A 24,098-nucleotide genomic window follows, 5' to 3' on the forward strand; every position below is an offset into this window, starting at 1 on the left:
CATAAAGTATTTTTATAGTAGAAATTTCAATAAAAATTTCAATTAAAATTTTCATCAAAATTTTTCAATAAAACTAATAACAAGCATCTCTTAAATCATTGGTAATAAACCAGAAGTCTGTAAGTTAGCTGCATCCCATGCCAGGTTTATAATCCTAGACAACATGTGCCTCTTTATCCACAGAATAGATCCACTCTGAAACACCAGTTGTTCTCATTGCTCCTCTGCAAATTCTCCCAAACTTGATCCAGAGTGACCCCCTCTGGAGATAAGAGAGAAGTTCAGCTTGAGACACAGGCCTTTAGCCCCTCTAGCTATGCCAGCTCACCACCAGATGCAACATTATTGGCTCTGCTTTATGAAGTCATGAGGAAGAAATTCTCATCAGAATCACCAGCAAGTGCAAAGCAGATTACTTGGATCAAATGGATGTGGTCCAGTATGCTGAAAACAAAGATTTCTGGAAAAGATCTGGTATAAAATGACTTCCTTTTTCCATAAAGTATAAATAAAATCAGTGATAGCTAATAACCTTTAGAACATCTGACACATTTATTTACTAACATAAATATAACAATAGTCCCTTTTTTAAAATTTCTTTTACAATACTTCCTTAATAATATTAGTCCTCTATTAATGATATCAACTTTCTGGTATAAACAAAAAGCATACAAACTATAAATAAGATAAAAATGCACACAAAAACCATTACTGTAGCCTAGAATCAGCAACTCTACCCTTATTCATACTGAGTCCTGTGTACAACTCCAGGCTAGCTGACACAATACAGAAGAGTTCTTAAAACATGTCCATCTTTGTGGGAACTGTGACAGAAACAGCGACAAGAAACAAACGTAGTGATAATCATAGCTAGTGGTAGCACCAGCCTACAACAGACACCAAAAGAATCGTTCCAGAGAGTTCTCTTTTCTCTCAGCGAAAGAACGGATCACTGTGGGTTATCTGGATCAGGGGTAGAGGTTGAGACTTCACTGGGAAAGGGCAGCTTTTGTGTAGGCACCAGGCAAAGCCAAGGCTGTGATCTGAACAAAGGCTCAGATGCAGCAGGCTCCAGCTCCTGCTACAGGAAGAGCCTGGGCAACGCAGCTGAAGTTAAGAAATGAGATAAGTAGTGCTCCAGAAGCATCAAGGATAGTAGGCTAAGCCTTGGAATCCAGCCAAGGTTTGGCTGTCATTTCTTAGCAACAAGAAATAGTAGGTAGGAAGGCACTTACACTTTGGGATCAGTCAAGATGTGAAGTAATAGGCCCCAAACCCAAATGGTAAGAGTAGGGATGGGAAAAAATGGAACTTGAAAGACTTTATGTAACAGAAAGAAAAAAAATGATGAATAATTTGACCTTTGCCCGTATCTAAGCCAATTATTTAGACAGAAAATTCAAATAGATTTAGAGAGGAAATAAGAACTCTACACAAAAACACTCAAGGAAATTAGGCCTACTTCTTTGTGGTTGCATAAGGTTATATGAAGTGTCTAGCTAGGAGCTGGCTACGTTATTTCTAGAAATTGATCTTCTCTTATGTTAGTGATGTTGTAGTACCCACAGTCAGCATTGTTCTCCATACAGGTTGCCAGGACAGGTTTCAAACACTAGGTAGCTGTCACTTTCATGTTAATATCCTGTATTTTCTTAAAATACAACATACAGAAATACAGTCCTGAAAAACTTGTAATTTAGTGGGAGAGTCTTGTATTGACAAGAGGGAAAAAAACCCACACATGGAGCTCATTTCAGTGACAAAGGGTTTTTTTTTTTTTCGTACTATGCCTACATTGTTTCTCTCTCTGTCTCTCTCTCTCTCTCTCACTCACACACACACACAGGAAGACACAGAGGCTACCAGTCATATAGGACCTCCTTTGAATTCATCTTCAACACTGCTCATATTATCATTATCATGAAATACTTTTTAGGACTCAGGCAGTGAGTGCATAAATGTATAACCTGAATTCAAGCAACATATCAAAACCCCTAGACCAAAAAAAAAAAAGTCTTAGATATAGAAGGGGAAGAATCTGTTTCTGATCTCCTACTAAACATTTTGAATCCCCTATAACCAAAGTCCAAATATTATTTTATGCTTGAAGCACGGTCAAGCAAGAAAAGAAGAAACGTTGTAGCATACTGAGGTCTAAGAGACAGTTCTAATCCCAAACCCATAGTGCCCACCAGCTGCTAGACTGTCTGACTACCCTTCTGAACAGTCTCAAACGAACCCTAAGAATCTCATAATTTTTTTCTTAAAGGTTTCTCTTGCTTTTATTTAAAAATTAAGTAATACATATGTATCATGTCTCACTCCAGTAACAGAAAGGAGAGAAGAAACAAAATTTCAAGAGTTGCAACAGGTTTGAATCATTCTTGACACTCTCATTAATCATTTATGCGTTAAGCATTAATGCAGAAGCCATGTACTATCCAACACTTCAGAATCCGATGATAAGCAACTCACCACTTAATAAGACATTCAAATATGAATGAAAAAAACCTTCCTGAGAATATGTCAGTACAAACTGATAAGTACTATGAAGGAAACAATAAAAATTAATTCTTTGAAAGCATGAATTGAGAGTCAGACATTGGTAGAATCGAGTACAAGACAAAGGAAGATTCTGAAACAAAACTTATGAGTAATTAAAATTAGAGTTCTTTGATTAGTAGAATAGTATCATTCCCTACAGCAGAACTGTAATGGTAATAGAAGCTCCCAAGATAGAAACTTGGGCTATAAAATGCAGCTAGCCAACTAATACATTTGCATTATTCCAAAAAGCTACCCCAGCGGCTTCCTCATATGTTTGTACCCCCTGTTTTATGCATTAATTAAAATTCACCCATGCCAAAGTGCCATGGGGCACATTCACAAAGACTATGATGTGGCTCTAGTCGCTCTTTTGGCTATTTTAATTTCCTGAACTAAAAATAATAATATTAAAACAGTTTTCTGCAGAAAGCAGTTTTACTGTTCCTCTTGTTACTCCATGAAGTGAGCACTGGATCTAGCAAGCACGGTTTGGACCATTCTTGCTTGCCCTCCCTCCAATCCATGCTCAACCCACCCTCTCCCTTCCTGTTCAGCCCTTGCCCAGTCATAGGGCAGAGGTGAGAGTGCTCCGGGGGAAGTACTTACTTCCTTTCTTCAAGCAGGGCAATTTCTTTCTTGACCTCATGGTACTCTTCCGCAATTTGGCAGTGCTGTTTGAACACCTGCATGGATTCCACGGAGTCATGGCAAGGTGGCAGAGGCTTAAGGGACGAAAGAGAAATTAGCTCATTTCAAGTCAGAAGAAATTGCCAATGATTTTGCTCTACTGGTTTCTTCTCAGGAAGGGTTTTTTCCTACTTCTTTTTTCATGACAACAGCTTTGTCAGTCAATTTTGGACTGAGTTCAGCTGATTCTATTTGACTACAAAGAGACAGGGCTGCTGATAATCCCCACATACACTTCCCAGTGTCACTCACGGACATCACAGAACTGAGCCTGAGACCCAAAATCCATTATACGTCAACTACCTACCACATGTAGGAGTATAAGTAAGTCTCCAACTGATTCTCTTATTATCCCCAGAAATGGTAAACTTTCTTAGAGAAGGGCTGTGGAGGGGGATATTTCAGTTGTCTCTGTCAGTTACCCGTTGTTTTCTATTCCTATAATCCAGAGAAATAGTCTCATTTTGTAAATTGGAGTGGCAGTAAAAGAAAGGCTGTTTGCTTTTCAGAGAGTGTTTATTTTTTTGTTTGGAAGGCACAGCACACAGAAAGAGAAGCAAAGACACAGATTTTTCATCTGCTGGTTCACTCCCCAAATGGCTACAACACCTCGAAGCCAGAAACTCCATCTTAGCGGCGAGAGTCAAGGTACTGGTACTGAGGCCATCCTCTGCTGCTCTGCCCAGCCCACTAACAGGAAGATGAATTAGAAGTGAAGTAGTTGGAACTTAAACTGGCTCTGATACGGGATACTAAAGTCACAAAGCAGATGCTTAACATGCTAAAGTCACAACACCTGTGCCCAGAAACGCCACCTTCTGAAACATGGAGCCTGAAGAAATGGTGCTAGGCTGAATATAATGCCTGCAAGGATTGATCACATGTGTGACAGACCAAATCGTACCCTCCCCGCGCCCCCCTTCACAAAGACAGGCTTCTGACATGTAGAATGAACCAAACCTGTCTCTTTTTCTCTATCCACAGAGGAAATAGAGGCCAGGCTGGCAAGTCATCCTAACCTCTCAACATGGTGAAAAGTGCATTGTCTTTTTTAAATGATTTTATTTTGTTAGGAGATGAAGAGTTACAGAGGGGGTGGGGGAAACCTCCATCTACTGCTTCACTCTTCAAATGGCTGCAATGGCTGAACTGGGCCAGAACAAAGCCAGGAGACAAGAACTTCTTCCAGGTTTCCTACATGGGTACAAAGGCCCAACAACTTGGGCCATCCTGTGCAGAGAGCTAGATCAGAAGCAGAACAGCAGGGGACTCAAACCAGCATCAATATGGGATGCAGCACTATAGTGGATTAACCCACTATACCATGCATCAGCACCTGAAAAGCATACTTATTTTTTTTTTCAATTTATTTATTTTTATTAGAAAGGCAGATCCACAGAGAGAAGGAGAGACAGAGAGAAAAATCTTCCATTCATTGGCCCACTCCCTGAGTAGCTGCATTGGCCAGAGCTGAGTAAATCTGAAGCCAGGAGCCTGGAACCCCCTCTGGATCTCCCATACAGGTGCAGAGTCCCAAGGCCAGAGCCCATCCTCCACTGCCTTCCCAGGCCACAAGTAGGGAGCTAGAATGGAAGCAGAACAGCCAGGATACGAATCAGTCCCACATGGGGTCCTGGCACATGCGGTGCAAGCACCCAGCCACTAGGCCATTGCACCTGGCTCTGAACAGTCTACTTCTAAAAATTATTTTGAAAAATTAATTTTCCTTAACTTTATCTTAATTTTTACTGTGTCAACACATGATTAAACATTCTACCTTTAGCTAGTTAATAGTCATTTTAAGGGTTTTTAAATAATTTTTTCAATTCATTATGTAAGAAATCATGTAAGATCTGAGAAAATAATTTTTTTTCTTTTTATTTCATTTTATGACACAGTTTCATAGGCTCTAGGATTCCCCTAACCCAATTAATTGTTAAATAGGGCCTTCAATCCAATCCCTTCTTCCCAATAATCTGTATATGTAAATCATGTATCTAACCAGGTCATATTCGCTCATTTTATCTTAGTAAATTGAGAACTAATGAATTTCTTACTATTTGTTTCTCTCATATTCTTCTAGGACACACATTTCTTTTGGTGTCCTATTATGGCACAGCACCGCCTCCAGCCCCAATCTAGTTTGTAAGAGATCCTTATGTGAAGCCCACTTCATTTCTACACAACCTATCTCTCCCTCTCAAATTTCTCATCAGATAACTTCAAATTTCTCATCTCTATATAACCCCTAGTCATTTGTCACAAGGCCCAAATGTCACTGGACACGTCAGTGGGATACACTTATAACTTAGAATCAACTCATAATGAAAAAATTCCTTATTACCACCTCTGGGTGTAGGCGAACTAACCAGTAACTTAGCTTCTAGGCCAAACACACCCCTACCTTGTTCTTTGCTATTCAGTCCTTGTTTATTGTGAGAAATCTTGAAAACATAATAAGTAACACAATTCTGCTTAGAGCATGTGAGCATACTGAAAATATCCTGAAACATGAATTATCCTCATGTCACTTAGAAGCACAGACCACCTGTATATCAAAGTATCTTCAAATTTCCCATAATTAGGAAGTAGCAATAAGAAAGAATAAATTAAAACTGCCACATTAAAATGTCATTTGACAAATGGATAGGGTCCGCTTTTGTCTCGAGAAGACAATTGGCATCAGCTATTTGCCTTTGTTAAGGAAATTGACAAAAACAATTTGGTTAAACATAAATGTTTCTCCTCACAGTAACAATTCTGGTGATTGAAAGTTTTGAGATATTTAGTTTCATACCTACTATCAAGAGTGGAACTATATGATAATATCTATTCTTCACTGGAGAATATTTTCATTGCTTTGTGGTATAATATGTGTATGGATAAGGTATCATAAGGCCCTCATTGAGGATGATTCTCCCACCTTCTTTCAGTCTCTGAAAACAAGAGGCAATGGGTAAACAACAACACTTACTGAATGAATGTTTCTTCTTGAAGAAACAGATTCCTAAAATTTCAGCACAACAATCAGGTTTCTTTCTGCAAATGTAAGTATCAATAGGTTTAAATAATGTGACATCTGAAACACCACCAATCAGGAATTAATTTACCATACATGGCTTTGAGAGACTGTAGCACATGTTCAAATTAACAGTTAAACCTCCACCTGGAACATCATCATTCATAGCAGAGTGCTGGTTTGAGTCCCAATTACTCTACTTCCAATTCAGCACCCTGATAATCATGAGCACGGCAAAGCAACAAAAGACAGCCTGACACCCACACAGGAGACCAGGCCCGTGTTCGCATCCTTGTCCAGCCCCACACACTGCAGCCATTTGAAGAGTGAGCCAACAGAAGTAATATCCTTTTCTCTGGAATCAGTTCAGAGGCATATGTTCTGTCTGTAATACCATCATCCCATACAGGCACCTGTTTGAGTCTCAGATGCTCCAGTACAGATCCAGCTTCCGGCTAACAGTCCGGAAAAGCAGCAGAGGATGGTTCAAGTCCTTGGGCCCCTGCACTCACATGGGAGATGCAGAAGAAGCTCCAGGTTCCTGGCTTTGATAGATTTAGCTCTGGCCACTGTGGCCATTTGGGGAGTGAACCAATAGATGGAAGACCTCTCCATAGGTCTCCTTTCAAATAAAAATAAATAAATCGTTGGGGAAAAAACAAAATCTCTTTCTCTGTGTCACCCGCACTCTCTCTCTTGGTCGTTCTGTCTTTCAAATACATAAAGTAAATTTTTATAAAAGAAACAGAAGAGCTCGGTGTGACGGCTCGGTGGCTGAACCCTTGCCTTGCATGCACCTGGATCCCATATGGGCCCCAGTTCGTGTCCTGCTGCCCCACTTCCCATTCAGCTCCATGTTGGTGACCTGGAAAAGCAGTTGAAGATGATCCAAAGCCTTGGGACCCTGAACCCATGTGGTAGACCCAGAAGAAGATCCTGGCTCCTGGCTCCTAGCTCGTGGCTTTGGAACAACTGCAACCATTGTGGCCAGTTAGAGTATGTACCAGTGGACAGAAGATTTTTCTCTATATCCTTCTTTTTATAAATATGCCTTTCCAAGAAAAAAGAAATAAATCTTTTAAAAGAAAAATTTAAAATACTTTAAAAATGCCTACTTCAGTGGAAACCAACTGAGAGACATCTATTGACTTCTTGGAATAATAGCACCCTATTTCAATTCTCAGTGCTTGATTTTGATTATAGTCATATCTTCATTGCTGCAGTTTTATATAAAGAATGGATGATCAATAAAGAAACTCTCTTTTGTAGATACACAATTTATTTTTACATCAAGATATTTGCCTTGCAAGTTTCCTCCATAATTGTGCTACATCCTCCAATGCTTTGAAAATATTTATCCTGCACTCTTGAATTAAGAATAACATCACATTCTGAAGAAAAGAAATCTAAACATAGCTAGTTCAAATGATGAAAAAGTTAAAGATATTTCTAATGTCCAGGGATACTTCAAAAAAATTGTGGAAAAGATGAACTAAAACAACAACAACAAAAAAAACCCTTATGCATGGATTTCAAAGATTTTTGTACCCAAATAAACTTATCTTTTAATTCTGCTTATCCATGAGCTTTTTGAAGTACTCACATATGAGAGCACAATTCTTGCATGACCACTGAAAACTTCAGACCCACTCAATGTGAGGGTGTCTGGTGTACTAGTGCAACATAGTAAGTTCTAAGAAAACATTCTAACAGTGTTTCAAATCCACTTTGAAGCCCCTTTTTTTCAAGTTACACATTGGTGCTTGGATGAATTTAGAACCCAGGAGGGAGTTCTTCCTCCTCACCCGCTTACCTCACACTTCCTCCCTCCATGCGTGGGGATAGGGCTTGCAGCGGCTTTAAATTACAGGGTAGTACAAGGCAGCTGCTACTCTCTCTGGTATCCACCCAATCATCAGGACAGATTTAACAAGATGAAGTAAGAGAGAAACCACAGAGTCCTGATCCAAGAATGCAGGTTTGAACCACACCATAGCATCCAGGCTCTTGCATGAACCATCCATTCATAGCACACTCCTCCCATAGTGGATTCCAGCCCCTGGAAAGAGCCCCGTGGGAAAGGTCCTAGCCAAGCATCCCTCAGCGAGGGGCAAAGCTGGATTAAGTGTTTCCGTTTTCTACTTGGCTTCTTCAAATACTACTGGTCTCATCTACTTCAAAAAATACAAGAATTTAACTTTCCTAGCTCAGCTTCCCACACACAAGATATATTTCGGAAGCCTAACATGCTACAGTCACTAACCAGCCTTTGTATGCATTCCTTGAGTCTCAGTGTTAGCTATTTTAGAGGGAAAGTGTGTGCTTCTCTTAAATTTATGTTGCATTTAATACCCCCAATAACCACAATCATACTTTGTTAAATCTAAGAGGAAAAACAGGCCAGATTTATTCTAATATTTAAAAACCTTATTATCTGAGCATTTTAATTCCTTCCAAATTTTTAATCTGACATCTTCATAGTACCCACATTATGATCCAAGTAAGCCCTAATACTCATACTCACACTATGTTACATTGGATTAAATCATTTTCAGTGATGTAACTGATGTAAGGATACTTCAACACGTTCACAGAAATTCATTATGAAAAAAAAACTGCATAGACTCAAAAATGCTTATGCCAAATTAAACTTTTTTTAATTCCATTTTTCCATGAACTTTTTGAAGTACTATTGAATAAGAATGATATAACCCAAGAGCAGCCTTAAATTTTTCCAATAACGATTACCATAGCAGTCACCGAGCTTCTCAAATCACAAAATGAACAAATAAAGGAACGAGGGTAATACAAAAAGGTAGCACTGTATGTTTTCTGGATGGTCACGGCAGCCAAAGACCAGTAGGATTCTTTTCAACTCATTTCTGAGCTATTTTCAGTGTCTTCTATGAACCCATTTCCTAACTGCACTTCTGTCCAAATGGGTGTTAGGCTACAGTGCTAGAAATCTGGACTTCTGAGACTCCTTTATTTTCTGCCATTTTCATGTCTCGGGTAACAAGGGGTATGTTGATGCAAGGTGTCAAAGAAATTTCTACAGAGGTTGCTCGAATATCAAGATATTATAGTACACAACCGAAGCTACGAAATTGTTTATTTGTGGAGGTGACATCAGTTTCTGAACTTATCGGACTCTGAGAAAAGGCAAGTTCAGTGTGTACTACAGAGACACCTGTCACTGTCAGATCAGATTAGTACCTCGGGAGAAACTGAAGCTATTGCTCAATTTAACTTCAAAAAATCATACTACTTTCCAAGTATCTTTGATGAAAAGCAGGGATATTTCTTTTATTTCATCTTGCATATACAAAGATAAATTATTTACCTGTTTCTAAATATCTTACCCAATCAATAATTTCACCAATGAAGAGAATTTATATCAATTGAGCAATTATTTATCTAAAGATTGTACTAGATCTACTCATAACTGTATTGAATTCTAATAGTAATATGAGACTAACTCAAGATAGTCTCATAACAGTCTTATGATAACATAGTCTCATGATAACATAGTCTTATGATAACATAGTTATCAACACTTTGCAGTTGAGAAAGTGAGGTTTAGAAATAGTAAATAATATGCTAGAAGTCATAAAATTTGTAGGTGTGGAGTCGAATCCAGACCACTCTAATGCCCACGCCCATGCTTCAGTCATTGCTGATTCCAACTAGGACATGAATTACAATCTATTTGTTATTACTTTCTGCACCTGATCATAAAAACATGTTTCCTATTTCAATGCATTAAGATCACATTTTAGCCATGCTTTGGATCATGTATAGTTCAAAGCACAGTTCACCAAATCTAACAAGACTAAGATGTAAGACACATTTGGTGTTTACCCAAACCTTGGGACCACTACAGGATTCTATCATTCTTCAGGAGGAGGTGGAAGAGGAAAAAAAAGAAAGAGAGAGAGAGAGAGAGAGAGAGAATCTTTACCACTTCTCTGAATAAGGACACTGAAACCTAAACAAAAATATTCATCTTTTATTTTTCCATGGAATTAGGCATGGAATAGAAACTCCTTTCTTCTACCTGCAAGATCTAAGCCGCTTCTAACCAAATATTGCTCCTAATGACTGTGGGGAATTTAGAAAATCAGTCCCAAGAAAGAAATCTATTCAAAGCAAAATCACCTTCCACCTGCCGCTGGGCTAAGCTCCAAGGCCCACAAGTGAACACTATGAAGAGATGTTCGTTGTAACACCTACCTTACTCTGAAGTCTCTTGCCCAACATTTTGCATTAATAGAGACATCAAGAGAAATGTTCGTCACTGCTATTCTTACACAAGGCTTTTTTAGGCTTCCATGAAAATAGTAGCACCATGAATTACATGTTCAAACATGTCCACATTCTTGGCAGAGCAACATAAAAATCGGGGGGGGGGCGGTAACATTGGTGATAGAGTATTTAACAAATAGACATTTTGTAGTTGCATTTTTAAAACTACCCAAGAATGTGTAATAGATATGGCAAGATCAGAACATGTTTTACACGGTTACTCTACACTACATCATAACAACCTTGCTAACCTAAAACAAATAAACAAAAATCTATACTTATCAAATTAATTCAAGTGGCATTTTAGTTTCACAAAGCATCTATGGCGAAGAGGAAAGTAGCAAATCTTTTGGACCCAGATTTAACATCAACTTTCTCATATATACAGTGAATTATAATATTTAGCTTACATAATTATTTCAATGGTCGACTGAGAGCACATGTAAAAAAACCACCTCTCGCCTGCTGGGTACTCAATACACATTATTGGAATTTCAGTCCAAGGGTTTGCAGAGAGTGGGGCTGGTTCTCATCACCTGGCCTACTTTAGATTCTAAGGCTCTATTCTCCAGAAAACAGTGACAACCCCATATGCCTTCATAGCCCAACTTTTACACATCCACAGTAGGCTACAAGAGTTGACAGCATAGTAAAGGCCATTACTATGTGATGAAAACACATGAGACTGGCTATAAAGAAGGCCTGCTCCATGTAATAGATTGTTCCTTTGATATATAAAGCAATTTTATTGTATTCAGTTCAGCAATTCCCTGCAGTAGAATGGCTTAAATGTATGTGCTTATGCTAAGCATGAAAACAAAACTCTTACGTCATTTTCTATGTTACATTTCCCTCTCTCAATTCCTGCCTACTTGTTTTTTAGTTATTGATGCTCTGTTACATAGAATACAGGTAACAAACAATAGCTCTAGACAGAGGCACCAGTAACAAGTATCTCAACTGGTAAACACTAGCTAACAAACTCAGTCATTTCCTTCCTCTGTCAGCAAGACCTAGGTCAACTAAAACGCTTTTAGTTGTAATTCTGGAGATATTCTATGTCCATGAAGAGATAAAGCACTAAGAGGAAAAAAAATCATATCACCCTCTAAGCTATATAACTCACTAAAGATCAATACAGATGAAATTCTCTCATTGGAATAAAATAATTAAATACATTTAATTTCTAATGTATGTCAAGTGAAATTAAAGCTATAAAATTTAAATAGACCTAGCAGTACTGTAACAGATTATTTGGGTAATAGCCAGGGAATCCTGGGGGTCCTCCAAGGCAACAAAGACTGGTAACACCACCAAAGAGGAACATTGTTTTCCAGTCCACAAAAGCAGAATTCATGGTTCCAAGTTTGATGAGATAATAAGAACTTGAATATGGTTTTACTGGGTTTTTTTTCCAGTACATGTCTACTTATTTACATAATAACATGTGGAAGTGAGATGAGGGTGGCTGAATACTTATCCAATCTGAAAAGAATTATTGGTGGGAGGGAAAAAAGGGTAGAAAAAGCCCAGTTAGATACCAGGAACCAGCAAAGCAAGTCTGAAGACCCTGCAGTGTGGTCAGAGATGAGAAAAAGGCTGATAGTTGAAGGGAAAGTCTTAGGGAATGACCTAGGCTGTCTTTTGGCAACTATTTTCTGATCAGTAATACCTCACCACTCTTAGTCAACTTTTAGTAACACCTGCATAACTGGCACTACTCAGTGCAGCAGTTTTCTGTAGAAGGGCTGCCGCCCAGGTGAGGAGAAGGAACCTAAAGCAAAGCAGAGCACACGTGAGGGACTCCTGCTCGGCTTTTAGAGACCACCCAGCAGTGGAACATCAGTTCCTTCCAATTGGCCTAGCTGTTTGCAGGTTTTTAGCTCTGTGCCCTGGGTACTGATATAAGAGCAGAAGCAAGCAAAGGGGAAAGATGCTGATTATAATGCCAGCCTACCATTTTGAAGTGCCTGAGTTCAATTCCCATACTGCAGCATCTGACTCAATTCAGCTTTCCACCAGTACAACCACATTTGTACCAGTCACCCATGCAGCAAACCTGGATTGAGCCCCCAGCTCCAGATTTCAGCTCCAGTGCAGTGTTGATTGCTGCAAGCATTGGGGAGTGAACTCAAATGCTCCCAAGCATTTGGGGGAATAGATAGGAGCCTTCCTGTTTCTCTCTCTCTCTCTCTCTCTCTCTCTCTCTCTCTCTGTGTGTGTCTGTGTGTGTGTGCACCCATCTCTCTGCCTCTCTTGATTAATTAAAGTTTGTAAAAAGTGTAGTAGGTAGTTTATACTGTGGGACTCTTCAAAAAGTTCATGAAAATGAAATAAAAATATTTTTATCAACGATTCTGAAATCCATGAAGCTTGTTTCAGAACACATATTTTTCATGAACTTTTTGAAGACTCCTTGAATAAGTTCTCAGTGTTCTTGTGCCATGGCCGAACAACCTGGGGTACTGCACAAGGACTCAGGCCTGACTTTGCAGTTCTAGAGAATTCCGATGACTTAAACCCACCTACTCTGTCTGCAAATCAGTCTTTCCCAGTTAGACCAGCTCACTGCATTTTATAACACTAACAAGCAAAGGGAGATTACAGGAAAATTCTTACCTGTAGCTGTTGGTCTAATTCTGGAAAGACCAAAGGAACAGAGTCTTCAGGAGGTGTATCATCTAAACACAAACACAAAATGTTCACAATGCAGCCCTTTCTTATTACGAGTCACTGCCAGGAAACCCAGCTGGATACAATTTGGGAGGCCACCCATATAAACTGCTTAGTTATGGGAGAAGATAGATGTAAAAGACAACTTTGCTGCCTTTCTGTACACACAGAAATATGAAGAGCTCAATAGGTCCTGCCAGAAAAAAAAAATTACAATCAGAATTAAGTGTCCAGCCTGGAAGCACTCCAATTAACAAGACTGCTTGTCTTTAATCGTCTCACATTAACCAGAAACAAACAAAAAGGGAAAAAATATATATGATATGTGCAAAAATGCTTTAATGGGGAGATAATGAGGCAACCAGAACAACCTCAGTGAGAGACAAAAATTTGTTAGCGAAAAATAGAAGCATTACTTCTCCAAGTGAACAGCCGAAAGTGTTGCAAGCTTTGATGGTTTTGCCCTGTGCTCTTAACCACAAACCACCACTCACAGGCCGTTAAGCAGGAACTTCTTCTGGGTTCCAGAGGCGAACAGGCAGCAACCCAAACAGGCCATTTCTCCCTGAGTGCCAGACAGCACTTCCAACCTGAAGCAGAATCCCTGGCTTTGTGGAGAGTGCGACTGAGTACAGAGCCCTGCAAGCCTCATGAGCCACTGCTGTACAGGCGTCCTAAGCCAGTCCTTAAGGCAGTGATGTGACATAGCAGCTGCAGCTGCATGAAAAGCTGCATTTCTCAGAAGCACTGAGGAAGCATGGCAGCAACTTGGCCTGAAATGCCCAAGTCTCCCCCAAATCCCTCCAGGGACAGGCAGGTGCCTGGGGACCACCCCTTGAGAAACAAAAGCTCCAACCTCTGCAGGCAAAATATGACTTGGAGGGCTCATTCACCCTAGCCAACATCTAGCCCAGTAACTAGGACAATGGAAATAATACAGAACACAGACCAAAAGGGGAAATTTTAAAAATCAAAGCTATTTTCAATCATAATTAAATAAGGAAAGCCAATGTATTTTTAGTTGCACATAGTTAGATGTATTGATAATAACTGAATAATCCCTTTTGTTCTAGAAGAAGTGATTAAGGTTGTTCATGATACAGAAACATCCTTTGATGTCTGTGTGATTTCAGGATCTTCATAGATTCTAAGACCCATACATACTCAGATCTGAACTATAAACTGATGCCATGTTTGCGTGCAACATATGCACAACTTCCATATACTTTAGATCATTTCTAGATTGTGTATAAACTCAATGCAATATGATTACCACATGCAAACCCACAGACACACACAACACCAATCCATTCTTTTTAAATATTTCCAATCTGCCATTGGCTGAATCCACGGGTATAAAACCCACAAACATAGAGGCTACCACCTCTCTCTATCAATAGAAAGCATAGTCCACAAGAAAAATGTAGTACCCAATACAGTCCTAGTTTCTAAGGGGCTGTGTTTCTTTAAAAACACCGAAGATAATCATCAAAAGGAATCAAACAAGGATGATATTAACATCTGCCAGACACCTCAAGGGCTGCATTACTTAATAGCATTTGATAAATGCTAGCCAAGAGTAGTACAATAATACTGCCACTTAGATGTAGCTTAAAATAATGCAGTACCTCAGCAAATATGAATCCATTTTACATTTGCACCTGTGCCAGACAATAGATGTCTAGAGTTCACTAATGCTTTCTAACTTTAGCTCAACAGACCAAGGAGAAACTGAACATTTTTTTCCCAAGACCTTTGTCAGACAGGCCAAAAAAATCTTGAGAGTATATGGAGATGCAACTTCCAGGTCCTTCTCAAACTTGAAGTGACAAATTCTGCCAATTACTATAGCTTTTTAAATCCACTCCATTATATTAAGAGATGGATAAAAGGCATAAGTAGCTTGTTGTCAATATCAACCATTTAGAGGTAGGCTTCATTACCAACTTTAAACTGTAAAATTGAGTTGCTGCCTAGGTGCACTTGTATTTACTTCAGTATAATTTCAATCACTCAGACATCATGGCTATAGTATTTCACTGGGGGAAGGCCAGAAGAACTTGAGATAAGTAATGGGAACATATTTCACTTGGGCATCTCAAACTTAATAATTAAGTGCCCTCACGAGAGTAGGCACGGGTTAGCAGGAAAATCCTACGCTGCTGAGTGTGAGAACAGGCAGGGTAGTCAAGAATTCTGGAAGCCAGCCAGGAGTGGAATGCAAGGTTTCCTGAGACTTTATCCATGCTTGCCCCTCCGAAGCCACACTCCTTCCTGTTTAATTTTGAAAAGAAGAAATAGAAATTATACATTTGTATTAATCTAAATAGTAAATAGCTACTATAGTTATGAAATGCACGGTGACTGCCAAGTCACCATGTATTTCATAAATACGTATAAACACTAAGTGTTAATGAAAAACATTTTTAATGCTTAAGGAAACAGAAATTCTAACTAATGTGATTTGATATTTATGCATTGAGTATGTATCTCAAGCCCTCTAAAGGTGTACAGCTAAAGTAGCCATTTTTCAAAAATCAAATAGTTGGTATGACCTGGCATTAAAGAACTCCTTATGGAAATATGCAAACTTATTTATAGTCACACCCTGTTAAAGCATGTCTGTGACCATACTGATAATTCTGCAGATGCATGCAGGCGTAAGCTTGGACTCCCTGAGTTAGAGTAAAAGTCTAACTGATTGACATGAAAACAAGCATATAGCAGATATTTCAGAGATCAGCAAAATGAAAAACTTTTGTTCAAGCATGGATCAACTTGGACTAGCTCAAGCAGGAAATGGCAGCAGAGACAAGAAAACCAAAGACGGATGTAAGGAGACAACCAAGCCTGGAAGCCAGTCCTCTGCTTCACTGCCTGATGCCATCTGGCTTAGCTGGCATCCCTGCCAGGCAGAAATGTCAGGCTTGCTAAGCTGCTTACAAAGCTGCCCCAAGTTGATGTGTAGGGTGTTTACTTTTAAACAGTGGCTGCCTTCTTTGACTGGTTTTAAAAATAGGCAAATATTCTAACAGCAGAATGATGAATCACAGGATTGGGCCAAAAGGGAAGAAGGGAAATGACTCAGGCAGACTAGTAGCCCAGCTGTTCTGCAAACATTTGGCCGAATCGTTGTAAAACATTTTGACAGTGATACTGGATCAGAGTTCCTGTGAGTAGTGAAGTTTGTTTTGACAATTGCAAAAGCATAAAGTATGCTGTACAGTAGCCACACAAGAGAACTTCCCAGCAAAATTAGCCCTCAATTTAACGAGAGAGAGAGGGAGGGAGAAATAGAGAGAGAAAGAGAGAGAGAAAAAACAGCTGTTAGCTATGTTTATAAGCATGCAAAATCATAAAGCACGGACGTTTTAATTAAAATACCTTTAAATTAATCTACTGAATGCTTATTACATGCAACAGAGGGACTTTGACTCTATGCTAAATTGCCAGTATGTGTTAGCATATTTTTAATGCATTAAGAAAGCAATTTGAAAGCTTCCTTTTTGAAATAGCCTTGAGGAACACTAGTGAACCAAGCAAAATATATTCTAAGGAATTTTTCTCAAGACTGAAATACAAAATAAAGGGAAGACATAAACAGATGTTCAGTGCTTGTTTGGCAAACACAATGTCACTAAGCCAATGGTCCCTAAGACAGAATTTTCCTGTTGGTATCCTAGCTGTTTTGACACGTCATACATTTTATGATGGGCTCATCTGAGCATCTATTGTGCAGCTGTTCAGTTGCTTTCATAGTTATTCTGTATTCAGTTTCCTTTAAATCATCTTTTTCTCCAAGAACTGGATACATAGGACACATTGGGTCTATAATGCAAATGCTCTCTGTCATTTAGCAAAGAACCAGGCAAATGAAGAGTGCTGTTTCTGAAAGGAACTAACCGCTGAGCCAGTTACCCTGCAAGTAGAGTTAAACATAGGAACTCACCCACTCTGCAAGATCCGTAGCCCTGTGAGACTAACTAGCACATTCCTGCACATACTGGTTCCACCATGCTACTCTGCTCTTCTTGGGCTTCTGGGCCTCACATCTCCAGGCTTTTATTTCATGGACAAGTGAAAACTTCTCCCAAAATATTGGGAATTACACATCACAATATGAAACATTTTATCTAGTAAGTGAAGCTTTTTCAAAAATAACTATCGTGTACTACTAGTACGCGTTTATGATACACACATTCCTGCTATAACCCCCCACAAAAATTAAAATTCCCAGATACCTAGCTTCCTTTTAGACACACCAAGTGCTTTTTAAATTTTTGTTTCTTGCTTATTAGAAATGTGAATTTTAAAATATGCATTGTGTTCTCTCTACTTATAAAATTAAAGGATGCTATAGAGATAGATATGATGTGAATATGGATGTGGATAGAGATTTCATGTGGTACCTAGCAGTCTCCTAACACTGTAATTCATGAAATTAATCTGTGCCCAAAAGTACCAGGCAAGTAAGACCATGTCTCAATGGATTCACTGAAGTTTCTCTGCATAGAGACACCAACAAAATTTAAGGACAGATTTTATGATTCTTAGAAATATTCATCAACTTGCCATTATTAAGCTATATTCTTATGAATTTGCATTCACCAGGATCCCATATAGGTGCCAGTTCGTGTCCTGGTTGTTCCACTTCCCATCCAGCTCCCTGCTTGTGGCCTGGAAAAGCAATCGAGGACAGCCCAAAGCCTTGGGACCCTGCACCCATGTGGGAGACCCAGAAGAATTTTATTGGCTTGTCCTTTTGTCAGAATATTTATACTTTCCTATTTTATAACATTTTTACTCTCCTTCCCCCCACCAAAAAAATCTGCTTTTATAAAGAGAAACTCCAAAGCCAAGATTTACCAGAGATTTTGCCAGATTTTAGCTCAATAGGAGATAAATAAGACTCTCATGTAATTAACATGAACTCCTAATCTCCACCCAAGTGTAAATTACATTTAACTGGAGAAAGACTAGTGACTCTCTAGGAATCCAAGAGATGAGATTTATCTTTTGCTCCTGCACATTATTTTCTACAAAGTTTTAGTATTTTGTGAGCACATCATGTTTCTCTAGACTCTGAGGTTTTACTCATGCTTTCTGTTTGGAAGAACAAGGAAGAAAACTGGTAAGAAGATGTGCAGCACCTTTTCTTGTACTTGGTACCCAGAAAAGACATCCTCCTTATGCTTGTCTTCTATTCCCTGCCTCCCTCATACCCCGTTTGACTATCACCTGTCCCAAAATATTGTTGCCAACTGTTCTGGCAAGCCTTGCCTCATAAATCCCATGGCAAATGCCATACTGCACCCTTCTTTGGGGCATCTCCCACCCACACCACAGCGCTAGAAATAAAGAAACCAAATAAAATCCAGTTCATTGAATGGCTGAGAATCAGGACACTCATAACTCTCTAACTGGATAATGAGCTCTTAAATAACCGCAGGTCATTCATACTATAAAGCCTACCTTGACGTCATGTGGTTTGCCCTTGCCTTAATACTCCATGGTATTTGTTATAATTACAGTGACAAATTTAGTGCCTACTTTGTGTTGAATACTTTGCTAAATGCTTTAATTTGATTCTTGTAATAATCTTGTGACTCCTACCCACTTCTCGTGGAAAACTGAATTTCAAGGAGTTTGAATGACTCTAAGATCAAATGCACAATTCATGATGGATATGGTTCTAGAAACTGTGCCATTCTGACTTCAAAGCTTTATGAGCTTAACATCGACACTGAATCATCTCAGGAATGTGTACACAAACTATGCTAAAGCAACTGAGGACAATAAACACTACCTTGGGCACATGAGAAATGAACATGTCCACATTTCCTGTTCTCACAGACCCTGCTTACTTATCAGCAATACATAATTACTCCCCCAAAAGTCTATCTTTATTTCCTAAATTAACTTACAGTGAAGGACTAGGATAGTTTTCATCTGAATGTATGGTCTGTGGGCCATATGCAATGGAATTCAAAAAGCATGCAGAGCTTGTGAGGCAACAAGTGTTGCTGTGTGTGACACTTCACACACTCCTATTCAAGAATTCAGAGGGAGTGTCCACAGATATCTGTAAAGTGGCTTCCATACGCTCACAATCCTAAGTGCATGTGAAAAATACGAAGTCCTGGGGCCTAACAATTCCAGAGAACCTTGCATCTGTGCTGTGCATAAGCGCAGGGGAGGGTTTTTCTGTTCTTCCTAAAGCACTAATGGTACCTTCTGAATCAGAATATGTGAGAATGCAGCCCTGGAAGATCACATTTGCAATGGGTGTTTTCATGTGATTATTTTAATTAGGTTGGGTTGAAAAGTGCTATAGTTTTGGCCTCAGTTTTTGCCTCTGATTCCCCAGTAGGGTGCCCCTGGTGGAGATATGTAATCACCTTTATCATAAGATTAAAATATTTAATATTAGTGGATTTTTCACAAATCTTCATAGGCGTCTTTTTATAAGACAAGGGGATAGGAATTATGTAAAGTAAATTGTAACCCTTTTTAAAGCTGCCTATTAAAAATGAATTTCAAAATGAGCATTCTTGAGATATTTGAAAGAGAGAAAAAGTAGACAAGAACTCATCAATCTAAGCTGGTTAATGAAACACATATAAGAGTCCTCAGGGAACAAGAGACTTCAAATGGTGGTGACAAACTAAAGACAAGTTACACATCCTCTATGCCAACAACAAGTCCATCCACACAACCCAAAGGCTGAGATGCATCTCTTCAAATCTATTCTCTATACAAAATTAAATCCTGTTAAAATATTGACTGGGGAAAAAATGTAGATATGGTCCCAAACGATAGTGTAATAAGATTGCATGGATAAACAAGCTTTATATCAGGGTTTCTTGGTAAAGTTGCTGATTGCAGCAAAAACAAAATTAAGACAGTTTCTTTCTCTCCAGATTTGGAGTTTTCATGAATTTGTCTTGAGAGCTGGCCACTCAAGGAATAATGGGTACTTGAAGTGTTGCATGTATGAAATCCACAAAATAGGAGGGGCTGTTCTTTTTTCCTTTCAAGGTAGCAGCAGGAAACCATGGAGACCAGGTCTAGGCTCTTGATGTGGCTTCCAGCCCTTAATCTCTGTCTCAGTAAACAAGGACTGTGAATGCCTAGTTTACATTGTCGTTTTAAGGATCAGAAAAAGTATAGGTGAATGCCAAATACAGAGAATGTCAGTTGTCATCTCTATATTGGAATGGACTGATTTGTCCATTAAATGACATCTCTGCACTGCTGTCTTCCAGAACAGTCTCACACTGGGGAAAGACACAGTATAAGAGCTGGTCGTGGGAAGATCACTAAACAAATAGATCATGAGAAATCAAGATTGCACCTCTTCTACCTCTGGAATACATCCTCTCAGGGCAGCAGTCTCAACTACATAGTTACATAGCATAGAAGCTCAGGTCCATTTGCCTGAATCACATGAGGTTTCATGGAGCACAACTCTGGGCTTTCTCAAAAGCCATTTTAAAGCAGCAGCCCTACATGAACATTGCAGAAAGAGTGCTTCAGTCCTCCAAAGACCCAATATTTAAATGGTACTGTCGTTTGAGCATGTGATTTTAATAGATGACATGGAAATAACAGCAATGGCCGATGCCACTGAAAAAGAGCCACGTCTTCTTTTCCTCACCTCTAGGCCCTCCCAGTGTGTGAAGTCCTTCATTCAAAGGCGGTGCAATTCAATATGTGTGTTAAGAGGTCACCAAAGGGAGCCATAACGAAGGGCTCTAAGAATGGCAGTTTCATCTCAGACCTTACTATTCTGAGAGGCCCCACCTCACCAGTCCTAATCATCGCCCCTACTGAAATTTGCTTACTTAGCCAGAAGGGAAGAAACACCAATGAGAAACCAGCATTTTGAACTTACACTTGGACAAATGTTGTTGGAACCAAACAGTGATATTTTCATATTACCTATCCAACTGCCAGCTCTTGACAATGGTCTCTTCATGCACCGTTAACAATGACACACACTACTATGGTTAAATTGTTAAAGTTTTATGAGCTTTTCTCTAAAAAAAAGTTAAAATGGGGGAAAAGAGAAGGAGGAGGAGGAGGAGAAGCAGAAGAAGAAGAAATAACGAGCTAAACCAACTCAAAGTTAGGGGGTGGTGCTGCTATCACCAAAGGCATTTCTGGAATCTGCACTCTAGCCATGCATGATGAACATTCTATCACCAGGTCACTCAAACCTGCAATTTTACATTTCCCATGGAGGTACACAACTAGAGAAGCAGGTGAAATGATTGGATGAGAGGGAGGAAGCACTTTTTCTCAAGCAGGCTGTACCTGAGGCATCATTGAGACTAAAGGCGATGCGTACTGGCTTATCCGCAGGTACCCTGGCTGTGCTGATCATGTGGGCACCTGAGCCCCCGTCTTCCCCTGGGTCTTCCAGCTGTGAAGACAGCAAAGAGTTGTGATCACTTCACCCAACAGCATGCCTATAAAGATTATTTAGAAATTACATAGGAAAATTAGCAAGCATTCCCTTCCAATTGCAAAGACCCTCCTAGTGCTGAGTTGTTTTTCCTGCATCAAAAGTATTCACGTGCTCTATCTAAATTACTTCTGACTCATAAAAGTATCACTTTAGCAATCTGCATCTAAAATGAATGAAATGTGACAAAAATCTCCACCTGCCTCACTCTGGCAGTATCTCTTCATACTGATCCATTTGGTTCTGGCCCTTTAAGGTCACATAAAGTGTTTTATTTTTAATTGAGGAGGATAAAGAAAAGGTATGGACTGAAAACTATAAATCCATCAGATGTTTCTAAGATTGCGCATTTTAACAATGCATGATACAAGCAAAAGGCAAAACTTCAAAATTTTCCATCAGTCTTTGACACCAAATAGCAACTTATCATTTAATTGATATGCTCAAATGAAACAAGTATGGGGAAAAACATACAACAGAGAAGTTGGGCAAAAACGCATGAATCCTCCTGGGATGTAATAAGAGAATTTATCACAAACACAGTTTAACCAAGATATATTTGATAACTTGATGTCCACAGTGACTAGGAAAAGTTGTTGTTATAAACATATGATATGTATGTTATCTAAATACATAAATTTAACTTTTCTATTTTTGTTCTGATCCCTTAAACTGTCCGTTATCCTTCTCATGTAGACAGTAAATTAAAAAGTCTAAATATTTCTAGGGAAATTATCTCTTAAAATGACAAAATATAAATGATTTCATCAACCATCCTTAGGGGGAGTCTGGGAACTATGTTAGCAGGACGCTTTCTCACAGCAAGGTTTCTGCTTCTTTCCCATAACTTTTCACCACCTAAAAATAAGTGTCCAGAGCACTGAATTCTGTTTTTACAATTATTTATAGAGTCAAAGCCAATGCATATAACCATGTATATTTAGACATTCATCTCTCTGGAATCATCTTACCCAACATGTGGAAAGAGAAAAGGCTTTGGAAGAAAAAAAAAGTGACTGTTAAACATCCAACCAAATTTGGGCCATTCATTTAATACAACAGCAACAAATGACAGGACACTCCACTATCCATGTCACGGAATTCTAACTTACAAACAAAAGAAACATGAAGCATTTCATTTAAGAAAAGGATAATAATAGAAGTGGTTGTTACTTGACTCGAGACTTGTTTAATCTTTGCCACACTTTTGTGTTGTTGCATCTGCTCAGAATCAAGCGTTTTGTTACCCACCTATTCCTGTAGAACAGCACAGATTGTCTCAAATTCAGAAAAACAATTAAAAACCCCCTAAGGCTACCACTAAAAGGAATGGTATTAGGGCTGTGCATTGTGTAACCAATCACCCAATCATTTGATTTTAAAACATAAAACTAGAAATCCATACTCCGCATTTGGCTAGATTTCCCAAACACCTTCTTTCAATAAAAAAATAAAGCAACAGAAGTGCAAAAATTGACCTCCAGAATTCTGTAGCGTTTTCATAGGTTTCCAGCTACAGGAAACAGAACCGATAAATACAGCTAATCACAATCCCTCCTCTCCACAAAATAGAGGGTGATGTGAGGGTGAGTGAGTTCAGAGTTCCATAGAGCAACAGCCACCACCTTTGTTCAACCAACTTGCCTTTTCATCACACCACCTGGGCAGACAGCCGCTGATTCCTTCTCTCGCCTCCAGCTGTATAACAGAGCTTTGGTTAGGTGGCTGATGCACTGAGAGCTTTAAGTCCGTTTTCACACCTGCTGTCTTACCTCACTGGGTTGAGTGTCTGCACTTGAGTAATCCAGAGCCAGCCGCTGCCTTGGCCAGCCGATGCCTTTGTGGAGTAAAGTCTCAGTGAGAGACCAGGCTGCACCTGCTACATAGCAGCCGCTGACAATCTGAGGAGCAGGAACAGCTGTCGGGACAGCACGCTGCTACCTGCTCAGCCCCAAACCCCGGCGTCCCATGGGACCTCCCTGTTTTGCTCCCCTCCACTACCCTTCGCTCCTTTCCTTGCCTCTTCAACAGCCAGGATGCTGTCATGCTTCTAGAAAAAGCAAGCATAAAAGAGAACCCTCCTCCTGTCAGAGGCATTGATAAACGGCAAGTTGTGCAGAGTCCAAATGTTTTAATTCACTAGTCCTGGCAAACTTAAAATACAAACAGACTTGCTTCACAAGACAGGAATGTCTTCAGCGTGACCCAATCGGTGTCTGTGTCTATTCCAGCAAACTGGCAAAGATAGCATGACTCCAGTCAGCAAAAATGCCCTCCACTCCAATCAGTGCAGCCAGACCCAGCCAACTTGGACAAGCCATAAGGGACTCTCAAATGATAGCAGCGATGATCCCGCTTAAGAACGTGAGGTTTGAGGTTGAGCCTGTCTGTGGCTTGATG

General features: G+C 39.4%; 1 protein-coding gene across 4 annotated transcripts in view; it reads right to left on the reverse strand.

The window, feature by feature from the left end:
* Window positions 1-24,098, reverse strand: part of MAP3K7CL (MAP3K7 C-terminal like) — a 38,615-nt gene that overhangs the window by 11,531 nt on the left and 2,986 nt on the right. Inside the window, exons 1-4 of one of the 4 annotated variants that reach the window (XM_004588590.2) lie at window positions 23,471-23,706; window positions 21,548-21,656; window positions 13,178-13,239; window positions 3,154-3,269 (exon numbers count right to left, since the gene is read on the reverse strand). In XM_004588590.2, coding sequence (XP_004588647.2) covers window positions 3,154-3,269; window positions 13,178-13,239; window positions 21,548-21,617 — 248 coding nt within the window. In that variant the 5' untranslated portion in view covers window positions 21,618-21,656; window positions 23,471-23,706. The other 3 variants (XM_058661248.1, XM_058661250.1, XM_058661251.1) reach the window with 3 other exon arrangements.

The sequence above is a fragment of the Ochotona princeps genome, chromosome 3 (genome assembly GCF_030435755.1).
Source record: "Ochotona princeps isolate mOchPri1 chromosome 3, mOchPri1.hap1, whole genome shotgun sequence".
NCBI lineage: Eukaryota > Metazoa > Chordata > Mammalia > Lagomorpha > Ochotonidae > Ochotona > Ochotona princeps.